Below are 18243 nucleotides of genomic sequence, written 5' to 3'. Positions count from 1 at the left end.
ACTGGATGGCCACATCCAGTGGCACATCCATTCACCTTCTGCTAGAGAAAGGCCTTTGGGAATACTGGGATAATGTGAAGTGGCTGAGTGTGGGAAAATATGTTTTGCTAATGAGAAAGGCCTTTCTGATGGACTTAGGAAAGCGTAGTTCTGGCACAGGGGGAAAGAAAAGGAAAAAAGTCATCCTTTTCTTCAGTTTTAAAACTGCACCCAACTTTTTCTGCCTCTTACACATCCAAGTTTTACTGTGGATTCAGCCACATGCAGCTCTTGGTGGGTGATCTTACATTCGTTGAAGACTTGCTTGTTCTCCTAAGGCTGCTCTTGTGGAGTAAACATGAGAAGGTGCCTATGCACTTCTTTTACAAACAACTCCAAGCCAGTGGAAGCTGTTGCTGTCACTCCAGAAAACGTGCTCATGCAGCCATGGCTTGCTCAGCACCGAGTACGTGCACACCGGGCTGGGGCTGGCTGGGCAGGAAGAGCTGAGTGTACACAGCCACACTCAGCCATTGTTCTGCAGCTATTTGAGGGCTGCAGATGGACAAAGGAAAGGGGCTCGAGCAGGACTGGAAGCCAGCCCAAGTATGACGATGGTTTACAAGGAAAAGCCCCTTCCTCCTGCTGAGTGGGCTTGAAACTGAAAGCAGGGCAAACACTGTCACCTTGGGAGCTTGTCCTCTTACAAAGACCTTCAGTAACATGTGGCAAAACCATGTGTCCCCTTACTCCTGGGCTCGTCTGCTCTTTCCCTTCACATCTTTTCCCCTTGCAAGTCTGTTTGCCTGGAGCAGGAATGGCTGCTGGTTGCCAGTTAGGATAATGGGCAGGAAGAGATGTGAGCCCTCTAAAGCAGTCATAGGACAGCAAGTCCTGGTGAAGGTCTCCAGGTGGAACCATCCATTCTAGAGAAGGAAGGACAGAACACAGATGTAAGGGTAATTGGGAGAGTCCTTTCTGGTGTGTTTTGGATGAAGTGAACTGGACAACAAAAAAAGTGAGGAAAGATATTGAAAAAGAATGAAAGAGAAGAAGGTTTTGAAGCAGGGGACGAGGGAGTGCAGTGGTGCTGAAGCTGATGCTCAGTTTAGTGTGGAGAAATACTGTTGTGAAGAAGATCTCACTGTGTGATGCTGGAAGCTACCACAGCACTGCTGCTCCTGCAGCCTGTTTGTCAGAGCCTGAGTGGGTACACAGGGGTTTGGGAGAGCTTCTGCCTCCCTGCTTCCCATTCCTCTGAGTGCACATGTGCCCCACATCTTGGATATGGCAGAGATACCTGTAATTGCTGGCCTTGGCTAAATATCAAATAATGCTCTCTAACAGTTTAAACATCTCTTCCTAAATGCAAGGGGCGAGACCTGAAAATCTACAGTATAGTTAAATATTAATCCTGGTTTTCAAAAGTGGCTTTTCCACATAACATTTGGAACACAACACTGGAAATGGCTTTGTCACCCTTTCATAAAAATAGAAATATTTTCTTGCTATTACTGTTACATCAAGCTCTGATTCCCAGTGAACCTACTGGGAGCTCTCACAAGGCACTAGCAGCTGGAAAAACCTTTGTATCATCCCTTCCTTGCCATGCCTGGGAGTGTGGAGTCCCTCTGGTGTGGAGCATGACACAGCCGCGGCTGGACTGGGAAGGGAGGAGGGAGCTCTCCAGGCTGGATCCAGGGAAGCCTCAGCGCTGCAGTGCCTTGTGTCAGCTCCTGAGCCCCTCCAGGTCCCCTCCCAAGTCACAAGGCTGCCATGTGCATGTGAGCTGCTCCAAAGCTGGAGAGAAGATACCTGTGGGGCCCAGCTGGGCGTGCTCAGGCCGGTGACAGGCAGGCCATGGTGAGCTCCAGCAGATGTTTTGATATCGCTCTTGGTTTCTGGACTGCTCTGGGAAATCAGCTTCTGGTTCCCAGGTTGGGAAAGTGCTGCACACTGCAGAGACCTGGGGACAATCTGGGCCCAAAGGGAAGATGACCACCCAGGGAGTTACTCTCTGGGCATCACAGGCTTCCTGCCACCATTTCTTGGTGCTGCTTTCCCTGTTAGCACAGGGCAGGAGAGGCCCTGAGCAGGCTGTGTGTGTCCTTCAGGGATGGTGACAGTTCCATGGAAACTCTGAGCATGGCTTAGGCTCCTTGTCCAGGGAATTATCTACACCAAACTCCTGTTTACACCACTGAGGTAGAACTAATCCTCTCCCATACACCACGGAAGTGGGTGATGCTGCCAGCCTCGTGGCTGCCTTTGCAGGCAGGTTTGCAGGGCTTGTGGTGTTTTGTGATGGCAGGGGATGATGCTGTTGTCTCTGCTTATTAAGGTTGTTCTGCTAATCAAACCTTGTTGAGCAAGGTAGAGGCTTCATAGGCACTGCTCCTGCTGGTTGTGAGGGGAGAGTGATGCCCTGGTGGAATGGGGAAGGGATGTTTGGCTCCATCCTATTGTTCTTCAGGCACAGTGTGAGGGAGCAGATGGTGGGAGGGCTCTCCTGGCTGTCCTTAACTGAGCATTTGGAGGCCACACAGTAAAGGTTTGGAAGAGGAGACAAGTCAAAAAAAAAAGGGAAAGCTGATCCTATGGGTATAGATGAGAGTTCTCTTCACAGGAGAACTCCCTTCTGATTCTGTTCTAAGTAGAGAGAAGAAGCACTTTGCTTAGTTCTTTGTGTGGGAGGAAGTGTTAGTAGCTAGCAAATTTAGTGATAAATAGATATCATTAATGAGATCACCTGCTGGAACAATTAGAAAAGTATATTGGTGTTTTCCAATGCTGGGTCTCAGAAGAGTGTATATGAGGATAGGATCTCAAAATAGAACAGAAGCAGCAAGTGTCCAGAACAGCCCTCTGAAAATTTTTCCACTTTGCTGGCTTTCTTAACAGTGCCCTTTGTGGGGCACAAAGTCTGTGCCAGTGCCTACAGCTCATGCAGGATGAGCTGCTGAGTGCCCAACACCTTCCACTTGCATGCTGGCAGCCAGCAACGGGGACAGACATTCCCTACATAGTCCTGCAGTGGCCTCATTCTGCAGGATTTGGACTTGATGCTTGCACCATGCTGCTTCACTTTTGGCCCCATTATTGCATCATGTGAGGTCCTGCTGGTCCAGTGTCACCCTAGGGGAAAAGGGCAGCTTCAACCCATGGCTCTGAGCAAGACAGCTCAGTGAAATATGGTCATACAGCCAGTGCAGCTTAGACTTATGGCCTCATTTCTTGTGAAGACTTCAAATTCACAGAAAGCTAGAAATAGTTTTGGGGGTTTTGAACCATTTTAATTAAACTGACTTTATATAGAATCAATTCAAAGCATTTTATGAGAGCAAATGTGATACGTATTAGAAGCAGGCCTGTTAGAAGAGAGTTCATAATGTTAAAACCCATCTCCTTGATCCCTTGGGACCACTCTGTCCCTGGAACTTAAATCTCCACAGTTGGTGCCATGGGACTGCTCCATCCTCAGCTCCATCCTCCTCCCAGCTAGCAGGCACGTGGAAGCTGCTGTGTCTGGGTGTGCATTTCTTTGTGCATCAGCATTGGCACATCCTGGAGAGACACAGAATTGTGTAGTGGCAGAGTCAGAGATGAGCTGCTGCACAAAGGGGCTCTGAAGTCTTCTCTCTGTGATATGCACCACCTCACCTTTGGTGAGGCTGCAGTGAAGCATTTTAAACTTGGAGTGGCTCTTGGAAGTTTCCCCTTCCAGCACTTGATGGACTGCAAGAGCCAGAAGTGCCACGTGTCCAGGAGGGAGGCACTCTGTGCTGCAGCTGTGGCCACAGGCAGGGTGGTTGGGCTGTGCCTGCCTACCATGCCTGCATGCAGGGGTGCAGGAGCTGCTCTCCATCACTGGCAGCAGAGGAGACTTCAGGATGGAGCTGCACTGGAGGGTCCTTGGAGCATCCTCTCCACACAGTGCAGTGTCATCTTCACAAGTTTATGGGGTCCCTGATAGAGGCTGGCTATATAAGCACTTCTAGTGCCTTAGCCAGGATTTAGACAGACAGATACTGTCTGTCCTATGAGTAGATCTTAGAAAGGATCAGGTTTTAAAATGCTCTAAATGCCTCCTTTTAAATGTCTTTTTTACAGTCTTGTTGCAATGATGTACAGGTTACACAGTGGATTGTATCATGTTCTAAAGTTCATTACTGAAGCCTAGTTATTAACCTTTAAAAATAAGTTTAATATTTTAAACAGCTTTTAATAAATGGAGGGGCTTTCTCTCTTTCTGTTGAAAAGGATTTTGGGTTACTTTATGGGGTTTTTTTTTAATGGTGACTTAAGCTTTGCAACATCACAGGATATTTAAAAATCAGAATTTTTAGGTGCTTTTCTAAGAGATGCTACCACTTAAGCAGGAATCATGTCAAAGAAGTCTGATGGCCTGTGCTGAGCAAGATGTCAAACTAAATAATTCTAATGGTCTCTTCTGATCTTGGAATCTACGACTGTACTTCCTGAAATTTCTGTAGACCCTTTTACAATGATGGATAAAATCAATCAGAAAGAGAACCTGTTCATTTTCTCCTCACTCTTCCTGGACCCTGTTTCTCACCTCATTTTGTAAACACAGATACAGATGGTGCCACAGCAGTATGGGGATGAGATGAAAAGGTAGAAAACAACATTTGTTCAGCTGTATGTTTCCACATGGAAGTTTTTGTTGTTACCACAGTCAGCTTCTGATATAGGAGGTGTCCTGTTATATTTCATTGATTAATGGAGATGCCTGTTCCTTCTTGGGGTTCAGCAATCAAACTGTGTTTCATGCTTCAGAGGCAGAACATTTTGTTCAGAAGCTCAATCTCAATCCAATTGAATTAATGTGAACAAGATGCTCCTTATCCCAGTCTGGTTTTTAAACTTTTAGACTTATAGGATGAAAGTAATATACATAAAAGAAAATTGCTGTGGATCTGCATGGCTTAATTTTCATTCTGAATTTTGATTTGTATTATGTCTTCACAAGGTCCTATTTAAATAGATCATTTACATAGATCATGTTTTTAGTAAAAAACAGCCAGATGATGCTGTTTATATACCTTGGGGTGCAGGGAGGAGGAAGAAATTCTTGGGTTCTATCTACATACTTGTCCTATTTCTGTCAATTTTGATTTTTCTTTCCAGTCTTATGCTGGTGGCAGCCACATAGTGTAAAGGCAGTTATATTGTTGGACACCTTAGGTACAAGAATAGCAGAATGCTATTCAAGTAGAAAATTAATTATTTATATAGAAGGGTACCAATTTTGTTCTGCAGAAATATATAAAACAGTTTACACTCTGTTCAGAATAGACAATGAACCTATTTTGTTCATGTAAATCTGTGTTCTGAATATCTAATCTGCAATGTCTAATGTCTTTCATATTTCACCGATGGATTATTTTATTTAAGAATTTTAAACTTCTTTTGAGGTATTTTACATTTAAAATATTGGTTCCGTCTTATTCAGAACTGTGTTGATACATCACCATTGTTGTGACATGTGTCATTTAATCCAAAGCACCCTGAAGAAATTTGTTCCTCAGAAAGATGAACAAGAATCAATTCAGGAACTGACATGTTTAATTTCAGCACTTTTACCAGGATGCAAATCATGTTTCTTACAGACTGTATCTTATGAAATCTTATGATATAGACACCTACCTGTTCTCCCTACCTCTGCTTCTTGGAATCCTATTAAACTTGAATACCACAGTAGTCTCCTTGACATCTATAGATTTTAATTTAGCAGGATACAGAAGTAATTTAAGACAGTCACTTCTGGTTTTAGAATAGTATCTTAGAATCAGAGGCTGGTCTGGGTTGGAAGGGGCCTTCAAGATCATCTAGTTCCAAGCCCCCTGCTGTGGGCAGGGAATTTTCTAATGTCCATCAAGGAGGGCTGTGCATGTTTGCACAGCAGGTAACTCTGCATTTGTCTCTCTAACATCTTTGCATAGCTAACAACCTGTCAGAAGAGCTTCTTTCCCTTCCTTTACCCATGTTAATTGACTGACTTTTAAATCCTCTCATTAAAATTGTCATCTGGTTGCAAATAGATTACACAAAACCCCATTGGCATAACTCATCATTTGACCTCCTAATGGCCTTACCCATGGTAGAAAGAACAGGCACCTGTGCACACTGCCTCTGACACTGCTTTTTTTTCCAGGGCTTATGACAGGCCTCATTTAGCACGGTCTTCCCAGCCCAAGACTGATAAAGATCTGGCCTATTGGAGAAGACGAGGACAGGACTTCAGTGTGCTACTGGGCTATTCCCAGAAGGCCAGTGTGGAGATGAAAGGCCTGGCTGCATCCCCAGGGGCACCCCGGCACTCCAAGGAGAATCAGCTGAAGGTGGGCACAGCTGCAGGGTATGGCAGAAGAAGCGGCTTGCAGAAAAGCTGTGAAGTGTCCAGCAACTGCAAATGGCAAAGTCTGGAAGTAGAGAGCTGGAACCAGCCAAAAAAGGTAGGGAGGCAAATGTCTGAGGGTGACAGGGAGAAGCTGCTTCAAGAGCTATATTCGCTGACGCTGGGAGACAACGTGCTCAGCACCCAGAGCAGGGGGAAATCACAGTCCTTGCCAAGGGTCCTTTCACCTGAGAGCATGAGGTGCGTGGAAATGCCCTCCCTGACCAACAGTAACAACTCGCTCAGTGTCACTAAAACCCCCTCCTATTCCCCAAACAGACTGAGTGTGGAACCAGCCAAGCACCATGGAACAGGAGGCAATTTCCTTCCCCTGGTGAAGCCCAAGTATGGGAGACCTCTCAAGCCTCCATCCTATGAACTGCAGCGGCAGACTAGGGCACCTGCAGAAACCGTGGGTTTCCAGGACCACTACCAGAAAGAGGAACCTGTCACCTACTTAGCCAAAGTCAATGAGCCAAGGCAAGATGCTGGCATTCCAGATTCTGGTTTGGAGCCCCCAGTGTATGTACCTCCTCCTTCTTACAAATCCCCACCTCACCAACACGTGACCCCCCATTCCCCCAGTGAAGTGCCTAAAACCAACACGTGCGCCAGCAGTGATCCGCAGGGTCCTGCAGAGCGGGTTGTCCCCTGCCAACGACCAGCAATGAATACTTTTGAAGTGGGGGGTGACCCTTGCAAAGACAACCATTTTCCTCATGAGAAGCAAAGCCATGCAAGGCGCCCTGCTGACCACCTGCGTTCTGTTCAGTACATTCCCTTTGATGATCCTCGGATACGACACATTAAAATTGCACCACTGGAAGGTCTGCAGGGCAACTCTAACCACACTGAAAATGCATGTAGTCCCAGTTCTGGTGCTTTGCAAGAGAGAAATCTTGAAGTACAGTACAACAGTGCCTTTGTGGATGCATCAAACTTGTCCAGTTCTGCGAAGGGAGAAAGAACTTCTGACAGCTCCACCCATAGCAACAGATGGTTGGCACCATCCATCCGAGATCAGGAAAACTGTGCCTTGCCGGACCAAAGAGACAATTGTAGAGCAACTAATCACAGCTCCCGTAACGAAGCCAGCACAGAGTACACAAAAGGCAAACTTTCTGTAAGAAATTCACATATGGACAACACCTGTGAGACTGTTACAAAAGTGAAAAAGTTTGAACCTGGAGTTGGGATGCAGAGCAAAAAGAGTTCAAAGAAAAAAATGAATGAAACTATATTTTGTTTGGTCTCCATCCCAGTTAAATCAGAATCCAATCTGCCAGATACAGATAGGAACAACAACATAACTCAGAGCCCTGATAAGAATAGGTTTGATAACAATGGGGCTTTGCAAGAACAAAGTCTCTTAAGTATGTCTTCAACAGACTTGGAGTTACAAGCGCTTACAGGAAGCATGACCAATAAAAATGAGTTACAAAAACAAGAGCTGTGGAGACCAGAAGAGTTCAAACAAATGAATGACCTCAGATTTATTCAGCCTACAAAACACAGAGAGCTCAAATATTCTGGCTCCTGGCCAGGTGATCAGTACAAAGACCAGCAGACACAGACAAGTTTCTCTGAAGAACCCGAGAGCCCAGAATTTTTCCATGGTACAAAGCCTGGGAAGCCTGATAGTAGCAAACAGCTATCTCCAAAACTCCCAGGATGTACAACATCCCCAATGGGGCCAAAACAGACAGGGTCACCTTCTGATGAGAGAGGCTGCAGACAGAACAGTTACAGTATGAAGGGCCAGACACACCTTAGCCAGTCTAGCAACAGTGCATTTTCTAGGACTGCCATCTCAGTCCTTAAGTCTCCCTCCCCAAAAGCCCACCAGAGCCAGCCTGTGCCTGTCCAAGAGAGGGAAAATGGCCTTCTTTCCAAGGGAGATATAGTTAAGGGAGAACCAGGTGCTCCCTGCAACAGTACAGAACCATTTGGGCAGTTCCTGTTGAAACCTGTAAGTCGCCGTCCCTGGGATGTAATAAGTGAGCTAGAAAGTTTTAACAAGGAGCTGCAAGAGCAGGAGGAGAGCACAAGCAGTGAAGAAGATTTGGAAAGTGCTGCAGCTCCTCTGCAGGCAGGTGCCTTTATGCACAGGAGGGAGTCCAGAAAAGAGAAATCAAGCCAGGAGCCAAAACATGGTGGGAAATCAGAAACGGTTGTGCCAGAGGTGCCTGTAATTAGGTCAGGAAGGGTTAAAAGTAAGTCTGAAAGTTGGAGCATGGGGACAGAGCATGGTGGCGAGCTAAGATGTGGTGGCTCTCAAGGTTTCTCAAAGCCAGGAGGGAGCAGTGAAGGAGTCAGGCCAGCAGATGGAAGACTGATAACAGAAATGGGGATGGGGGAAGCCAAGAGCAGAACAAGCAAACAGCCAGTTCATGACAGCCCTATCAAAAGAGTTTTGTCCAGTAGCTCAAGTAGTTCATGTCACAGTAATCCTTTCAATAACCCTATCTTGCAGGAGATGAGTGAAGACCAAAATTACCTAGACTTTGTTAAACTAAGCAGAGGTGCAACTCCCACAAATGATAGGGTATTAGAGAGAGGGTCAGGAGTAGGCTTGTCACTAACAAAGAGGAACCAAAGGTGCTCTGAGCCAGATTTGAGGTCAGTAGGACTTGATGTGGCCCCAGAACCTGGTGCTAACAATTCTGATCACTCTTCAGATGCAAATGCAGTGGAAATCCCTGTGAATGAGTCATTGCAGGCAAGAGCTGCAAGAATTTTAGGTATAGATATAGCAGTGGAGTCTCTCCTTCCAGATGACCATGCTGGGCCCCACCCAGGCACTAGCCCTTCAAACGGTGCTCAGGACTTTGAGTCATCAACTGTAGGGAACACAGTAAGTAACAAAGAAGGAAAAAAAGAAGATTCTTATGAAGGCAGACGAAAGTGTGGCTGGACAGAGAGCGCTCTCTTTGTCAGAGCAGGAGGGCGATCTTTATACCCTGTTGAAAGCCAGGCCACTCTCCAAGAAGCCAGCGCTAAACCACTGGTAACTGAGCAAGTCCTTGAACAGCCTGTGAGTCCCAGCCAAGGTGAGGACCAAAACTTGGTTTGCAAGTCAGCTGCTTATCAGCATTCAGAAAAGAGAGTGAGGAGCACCTCAAAAGTGATAGAGACGCTCCAAGGCAAGCTCACATCTCCACCCAGCCGGACTGCCATGGATCGCTTGGTGCGGATGAAAGAAGTTGACTCTGTGTCACGCATGAGACGCCTGAGCATTAAGAGCGCAGACTCGGGAGAGGAGGTGGATGAGGAGAAGCTGTTGAAGGTACCAGAGGAGAGAGGAAGCAAACTGGCAAGCTCAGGGGCTGTTTCCAAGCGTGTTATCTCTCTCACTGAAAATGGATGTTTAGGTGGAAGGGACAAGAAGAAAATCGACAGAGATTTTTCTTTAGGTAAGACCCTGTTATGGGAGATCCAGATGGGTACTCGTTTCTTATGTAACGGGCATGATCGGTTTGCTTATGCCCACGTAATGCTGCTCAAATAGTAACAGGCTGTAGGTGGTACTATCCTCATCTGGGAGCCACCCACTTTGCTCTCCTTGTGGAAAAGATGAGTGTTCTCTGGTCCCATTTTAGGAATTGTTACTGTAAAACTCACTTGTGATACAGAAATTCATTCACAGAGACTGGAGTGCTCCCTGAGGTCTTGTCTCTGTCTAATTGTTTGAGGGAATGGCCAGGCTAAAACAGTGGAGTTCAAAGACAGTCACTCTAATGCCAGTGTTTGGGAACATGTGGTCATTTAATCATAGCTGTTCCTTGCATGCCAGTTTTTTTCCTTCTCTAATACTTAAGTAGACACATACTATATCATAGTTCAGAAGAAGCTAAAAATAAAAATTTGATGTTCTTCTATGAAGCCTCTGGGAAATGGCTGCATATAGGGGCCTGGAAATTCTCTCTCTCATGAATATTTTCCAGATCAGATGTTGAGAATAACTATTAACCCCAGGACAAATGGAAAGTTGACTTTTTCAGTGAACACCTTTTTTTTTTTTACTATTTTTTGGTGTTTCTGATCTCTCTCTAAAACATATAAACTTGTGTAGTCCATATGCATCCCCAAAGTAACATGAGCAGTTCCCTCTCTGAAACAGTTTTCATTTAGCATTTTTTTTAACAACTGAAAATCAGTTGTTGCTATAGACCTATGTAAAGGGATAAATCTCCCAGGCCACCTGCCTAGTCCATTAAATAAATTGGAGTGAGCAAACATAGAGTGTGAAAGCTGTTAAATTAATATTAATCTCCTCCTTCCTTTTTCCATCCTTTCTGTTACAGTTGACACTTTGCCTTGAAATCTGCACAGGTTATTCATTTAACCTTATTGATAAAAATCTATTCACAGTTTTCCAGTACAGAGGGACTGAAATTAAATGAGGTATACTTTAAACTGGATATATGCAATTCCAACTGAAAAGAAATGCTTGTGTGAGTTCTAAGTATTGACTCCTGCAGCCTTGAAGCCTTTTTCTCCATGTCTTTTTCTGTATCCCACATCTTTGTCTCTCTCTGCTCTGAACTGTATTTCTCCAGACCAGATTTTTCAAACAGACTGATTCAGCTTTCTTGTACCCATCAGGTCTAGTCTGCGCCACATGCATTTCATATGCTTTCCTCCCTTGGGGTTTCTGCTGGAGTGAAGAAAATAACTGTTGTGGTGACATGACTTCAGGGATGTATCAAAACAGATTGTATGCATTTTATTGGAGAGTTATTCTGCAGTAAATTAGATCTAAATTTATCCCTCTTGCTGACAATGCCAGGCTTCTATTCTGCAGTGTGTTCCCACTGCAGCAGCTCCCTCACAGCCATAACAGCCCTTCTCGTGTTTGAATGGCATGAATGTCCCTTCCTGCTGTGCATGTCCAGGGTGACACACGTGGGGTGGGCAGGTGGCTTCTGGCCTCTTCCCATCCAAAGAGACCCTGATTTGTTGCTGGCCCCAAAAGCTTCACCTTACAGGATGACTGTAGATTCATGTTTGTAAGAGGGCCTGATGTTGTGTCTTCCTCTTTTAAATCTCATTCCAATTTTCACAACAGCTCATTGGTACCATTGAAAGCCCAAATGAGAATTAATCCTGAAATCCTGATTGTTTTTGTTGCTTTCAAAGAGCAAATATTCCATTCTAAAAGGCCACTCTATTTGGAGCAAGGTAGGATGATGTTAGACTTATAATTGCAGACTGGGCCTGTCACAGAGGCTGCAGCCCTTAGCAGAAACAGGCTTTCACATGTATAATGTAGCTTGGCAGACGAACAGTCATCTCAGAGTAAGAGCCCTGCCAAAACTGAGTGCAAGCTCATCTTACTATGCAAATACTGCCATTAGGAGAACATCTCTAAGTGTTCCCAAATGCATTGGATGTCTTTTCTCCTTTGCTGTTTGAAGACATGAGTCTGCTAATCTGGCTTTGTTTCTGTAGAGAGCATTTCAAATGAGCTTAACCAAATGTTGAATAAGCATTTCTGTATCAGTGCTAGAACTCCAGTGTCTGTCCCCCTCAAAAGGGTGACCTGGCCTGTCAGTCTGGCACTTTTGTGTCCTTGGTTTAGGTGCTGAGGGCATGGGTAAGCTTTCAGGGAATATACTGAGCCATGCAGAGGCTCCATGTCTTGTGGCCTGGTTTTCTCCCTTCCTCCCCACCCCTGTCTTGCCACTCCCTGAAACAGTGAGCACCTGAAATTTTGTGGGGAATTCTGTTAATATGAATGTGTCTGGCCTTAGGAAAATCAGGTTTCTGAAATGCAAATCCATTTTTATCCTTAGGTCAACCTGTCACAGAACACTTCAGAATTTTTAACAGAATTTCTAACAGTTTAGATGGCAAAATATTTACGACCAAAAAAAATGTTACTGCTTTAGAGGCATCTTCATACACCATCAATGCATTAAGCTTAAAAAGATGCTGCATTATCCTAGACCTCATTATCCCACAAAAGCTTTATTTCTGTTGATTTTTTGCATTCATGTGGTGTCTGTTTGGAAATACCAGAAAAGGCTTAGCAGAAATAATAGGTGTTGCTGGCACAGACTCCTTTCTTGGCTGGACTAGCAGCTCCAGGAGGGTGGGCAAGAGAAGTGATAAAAGATTCTGCAATACAAGTCCACCCACTGGGGCCAAATCCAGAAGTTTTCAGTGGAGTCTCTCCTTAGAGACTTAGCCAGTTCCCCCTTGACGTGAGTGTGGATGTAGCAGATGGACACTTGCACATAGGAGCAAAAATTTCCCTGGAGGATTTTTATGCTTTTTATGTTTGAATGAAGACATTCACTCACATCAACACGAAAGTCCTGAGGATGAATGTTTTACTCCAAAGTGTGATATTTGTGTGTGGAATTATTTTCATGCTCAGCTGTTTAAATGTGAGTGCAGTGGGAGTACAGCCTACGGGAGGGACGTTTAAGGTTAGCACAGATTCCCAGGTTGTGTAAGAGCAGAAGCAGCACGTGGCAGCGCGGCTGCAGTGCTGGTTTGTCTGGGCCCTCTGTGCCTGCAGACTCCTCCCTAGGTAGCCCTGGCTCCTACATGCCATGACCATGCACATCAAGGGCAAGCCAGGCGTCTGCATGATGGCACTGGGCAGGCAGAGCTCACAGGGCAAAGCCTTTTCGTTGCAATCCTCTGCCAGAGTGACAAGGGTGAAGGAAAAGGCTCATGTCTGCTTACTATATGGCCAGCAGTGGGATAAACCCAATTAAGAAACCTGATAGAAGAGTGTCCTCAGGGATTTGGGAAAAGGAAAACCAGCCTATGGTATGTCCTGTGAACTGGCAGGAGGGAGGCTAGAGGTGAAGAAGAGTGGTAGCAAGCCATTCCAGTGCTCTAGTGAATAAGGCTGAAACATGAGATGCAGTTTTGCAGACTGAAGCAAGACAGACTAACCATAGTGAAGCAATGCAGCTGTGCTTTCCTGTTTTCTGTTGAATTAATCTGAAATGAAGGATTTGCAATCAAATGAAAAGACCCTGATGACTGCATGGCATAATCACTCCTTCAGCCAGCCTTACACACCCTGCTAGGATGCTTAAAGCATTTGCTGGTCCTTAGTGTTCAGTACAAGGGGGAGCAAATCTTATGTCTTTTTCTTCCTGTCAAAGCACCTGAAAACTGGAAGTAATCACTTAGCATTCAGTATGCTTGTTCCTACCTATCCAAGGCCTTCCCAAATTCTATCTTCATGCATTTGGTCAGAGCTGTTCCTGAATTATAGTGGCAAAAACACAGAATTTGGGTCAGGAATGTGATATGTATCTTTAATGCGGCAAGCTTTATCAGCTTCTCTTTTTTAAAATAAAAACTAGGGAAAAGATGTGTCATTTTCACAGCTAGAAATATTGAATAGATTTCACAATACATTATTAATGGTGTTTTCTTGGTTTTTTTCCAGATACATATGACCCCACCAAAGTTGAAAAGGTGTGAGATTAATGAAGAGGAGAATAGAGAGATTTCTGCTCTACTAAGAATGTTTCACTGATTTTTTTCTGGGTGCTTTTTGTTTGGTTTTTGTTCTTTAACATTTGGAAATTGTCTCCATTTGTGATGTTCATGGTGTACTGATAATGCCTTTACCACTGCCACTAGGAATTAGCTATTCATGTCTGAAACTGTTGCGGAGACCACAGGAAAATGACTTCTACATTGGAACCATCTGGCTTTGTAGTGTTTAAGACAATACCTACCATTGGCAAAGAGTTTTCATCTGAACTTTATTTCAGTCTTTAGCAAGGATAATGAAATGCATCAAGTGAGGTGTTACATTGGTGTAAATGTAAACGTGGGAAATTTGTGAAATTATTTTTAAAAGAATGTGAATCTATAAGCTACACTTCTAAATATCTACATTCTAAACTTTGTTTAACTTAAGGGATTTTTGGCCATAAGTAGAAAGTGCTGCTGCACTGCGTGGGGGAAGGAATGTGAAAGAGTGGTAGCAAAGACTGATTGTGAAATTCTCTCTGACTTCCAGAGTTTGAATTTACTTGGATTAAATACTTACTTGCCACCTCTAAAGAAGAAAAACAAAACCCAAAAGCTTCTAAAAGATGGAAGACTTTTGTAGTACAGTGTACAGAACATGTAATTATAGTAGCTGGCAACTATGTTTCAAACCAATGCAAAGTATACCACTGGCTGTTTTGCACTCAGTATTACCTGTTTTTGTTTTGCTGTTTAGAAATTCTTTATATGAAAGAATAGTAGCTGGTTTAAAATAGCCCATTTTAACAAAGTAACTATATTTCTTGTTACAGAATACTATCTATTTTTCTACGATGTAAACAATTGCTAACAAGTGGCAAGTATAAAGAAGTATTATTATTATTATAATTATTATTATAATTATATTTTAAGAAGACTTATTCCTTTGAGTGAAGGTGCCCCAAGCAGATTTCACTTATATATCTTAATGCACACACCATATTGCCACTTACTTGGTAGTGCTACCTTATTTTGCTCTGAAAAAAAAGCCATCTATCTATCCATCTATCTATCCATCTATCTATCCATCTATCTATCTATCTATCTATCTATCTATCTATCTATCCATCTGTCCATCTATCCATCTATCTATTTACCACAGGGTTAATTTCTAATTTTTCCCACTCAACCCTTGGATTGTTCTTCTTGGAGCCACTTTCTGAAACACACTGAGAACTCTCCAGGCTGGTGCTGCTGCCATTCCATTCCAGGGACGCTGATTACCAAAAAGTGGGTTTGGATCTTTGTCCCAGTGTTGCTGAGTGGCTCAGATAAAATGCCTGCTTGCTTTCTTATACTTCGTTCCCTTTTACAGATTATGAGTTTGGATTAGGCCAGTGCACAAAAGTAAGTAAAACTGGGTTCTTCTTCCCTGAAGTCAGCAGGTGTTGCTGGGGAGAAGTTCAAGTGTCTTTTTGATGGCATTTAAATACATGGCTTTAAATATATTTTATCTGCACACACAAATGCATGAATTACAGAATTTATAATAAAGCCTATGCATTCTGCCCTTTGATCCTGAATTAGCCTGCTAATTATCTGTGTCTTAAAAGCCTTTATGTCCATTCCTGTAAGTTTTTTGTAAGTACCTGTGTACTAACATTTTTCTGATGACTTGTTCATGTACTTCACCAGTCTATTCTCTTGGCCTTTTTTGGGTTTTAGCATAATTTTATTTTTTAAAATCTTGTAATTTCTTGAAATATTTTTTCCTAAGTCTGTAATTTGGAAAGAATGATCGGGAAAAACACTCATCCTGTGTTTTGGCAGCAAGAGTTTCTTGTCTGTAACACATGATTCTGTTACATATGGACTATTTAAAGCTTGCTTGAAAAGAAAATGTGGTGTATAATTTATTTTATTAACTCTTGCACATGCTGTGTAGCAATACTTGTTGACAAACTGTTCCTACCACTCTTACTATATTCACCTCTCTTCATCACCATCTAGGACATCCAGGGACCTGTAGATAGCTACAAAACATGTTTCTCCCCCCAGTGCCTCCTCACCTGAATCCTGCCCATAAAAAACCAGTTCTGAAAGAAATTCATCCACTCTCATCTTCCTACTAACCAGTGAAGCTGAGATGCATAGCAATTAATTGAAAGTTTTAGTTTAACCTTGATTGCAGAAGAACTGTAAATTGTCCCATGTAAGCATTGCTATTGCCTTCTGTTTATGTCTACATGGAACAGAAGTTTTCTGTGCATTTTATTTTCTTCTGATACTAATAGGTTTATTGATTCTGCAATGTGTCTGTTTCGGTCATCAGTTATGTCAAGTAATTACTTTTCCAAAGCACACAAACATCCAAGATCTTAAAAAAAAAAATGAAGAAGAAGAAGAGGCAAGAGGCAACAGTATTAACAATATTGCAGAGGAAGTTTTATTGATCAAAACCAAAAAAAGAAAACCTAAAAAGTGGGTAAGCTTTGTTTTGCAGTAGTGTGTGACTGACCAGTGGATGAAGGAGCAGAAATGGTGTATTCCTCTAACAACATTGGTAGTTTCATTTGGTACTATGATACAGACAACTGAGAAATCCATAGGGTACAGTTTTCTTAACAGTTCTGCCTCAGTGTTTCTACAGTGTCAATACCATGGGTCAGCTATTGGAATGGACGGTATTGGACCATAGCTGAACCACCTTTCCAGAAGCCTTTTGTCAGTTTGCAGTCAACAGAGAGCTCCTTTTATGCCAGACATGGTTAAAAACCAGTGAATGGGGATTGCCAGTGCCTGTCTCAATAGGTCCATAAAACTGTCTTGGCAACAGCCATCACTGGAATGGCAGCAGCAGGAGCTCAGGGCTGAGCGGGTGCAGAGGTGGAGGATGCAGCAGGCTGCTTCCAGTGCCTCGTGCAATGCAAGCACAGTGAAAAGTAAGGAACTCTGCCTTTATTCTAGGGGGAAGAGCAGAGCTACACCTCAAAAATTATGTTTTTACAACGTGCTGTGTATCCAGCTCATGCTGCTGCTATGCTGTTATAGCTGAGGAAGCTGACGTTGGGGGAAGATACTGTTTTCATGAGCAATCTCAGAAATTCATGCAAAAAACCCCTAAACCTGACTGATCCATACATTTAAAAACATGTTTAATGGGGACACCCACGACTTGGATGGCTAAAGAGGACCTGCCAACTCCTTCCCTTTACCCTGTTGAAATCCAGAAGGGACAGTCACATCCTGAGGGGCTGGTGCCAGTAAACAGCGGCTGGTGGCAGGGAGATAAAATCGAACACGACATTCCAGGCTCCTATCTCCTATATGAGGAAGAGAAGCCACCCGTGAACTCCGGGGCTGCCGAAAGGCCCGAACCCCGCGGGCGGGGCAGGACGGCCTCTCCCGGTGCGGCAGAGGCAGGGGGAGCGGGGCTGGGATCGGGGCTGGGATGGGGAGCGGGACTGGGATCGGGGCTGGGATGGGGAGCGGGGCTGGGATGGGGAGCGGGACTGGGATCGGGGCTGGGATGGGGAGCGGGGCTGGGATGGGGAGCGGGACTGGGATCGGGGCTGGGATGGGGAGCGGGACTGGGATGGGGAGCGGGACTGGGATCGGGGCTGGGATGGGGAGCGGGGCTGGGATGGGGAGCGGGACTGGGATCGGGGCTGGGATGGGGAGCGGGGCTGGGATGGGGAGCGGGACTGGGATCGGGGCTGGGATGGGGAGCGGGACTGGGATGGGGAGCGGGACTGGGATCGGGGCTGGGATGGGGAGCGGGACTGGGATGGGGAGCGGGGCTGGGAGCGGGACTGGAATGGGGAGCGGGACTGGAATGGGGAGCGGGGCTGGGATGGGGGCTGGGATGGAGAGCGGGGGCCGGGCGGGCTCTGCCCAGGGGCGGTGCATCTGAGGAGGGCAGCGCGCTCCCTCCTGCGGCTCCCGAGCGCCAGCGGGAAGTTGGTTTCCCCGAAGAACCGCTGTTGGCGGGCCCCAAGCCATCCTCCTTGCTAGAGTCGTCTGGAACTAGACAAAGTGAGGTCTGAGCAGAGCTCTTCAGTGTTTGAAATGCCACCACACCACAGCTAAAGGAGGGGATGGGAAGGCAAAGAAGGGAAATGCCTCTGAATGACCTGAGACCTCCGGTGACAGAAATGCCCTGTGATACAGTGCACCTGACCAAGCATCACTCATCAGATATTAACTCAAGAAGCTTTCCCAGGCATAAGAAGGGCTGTTGTATTTCATGCCACAGGTTTGTCTTTATTTAAAACACCAGCATCATGTATCAAAACCATAAAGTTTCCTTGACTCTGCTCCTGATGTGGGGAACAAGTCTTTGTACTGAAACATCCAATGATTCTTGGAAAACAGGAAGGACAGCAATGCTTAAATTT

General features: G+C 44.8%; 1 protein-coding gene across 5 annotated transcripts in view; it reads left to right on the top strand.

The window, feature by feature from the left end:
* JCAD (junctional cadherin 5 associated) overlaps positions 1-16157 on the top strand; it is a 60096-nt gene extending 43939 nt beyond the window's left edge. For 3 of the 5 annotated variants that reach the window (XM_071428730.1, XM_071428729.1, XM_071428731.1), the window contains exon 3: positions 6155-9920. In XM_071428730.1, the coding sequence (XP_071284831.1) occupies positions 6155-9905 (3751 nt within the window). In that variant the 3' untranslated portion in view covers positions 9906-9920. Of the gene's footprint in view, positions 1-6154; positions 9921-13814 lie in introns of those variants that run through there. The other 2 variants (XM_071428732.1, XM_071428733.1) reach the window with 1 other exon arrangement.
* Positions 16158-18243: the final 2086 nt, after the last annotated feature.

The sequence above is a fragment of the Agelaius tricolor genome, unplaced genomic scaffold, assembly GCF_023055355.1.
Source record: "Agelaius tricolor isolate 1412-34295 unplaced genomic scaffold, bAgeTri1.0.p SCAF_6, whole genome shotgun sequence".
Classification (NCBI taxonomy): domain Eukaryota; kingdom Metazoa; phylum Chordata; class Aves; order Passeriformes; family Icteridae; genus Agelaius; species Agelaius tricolor.
Note: the sequence above shows the minus strand (reverse complement) of the source record. Positions and strands in the feature narration are given on the sequence as shown.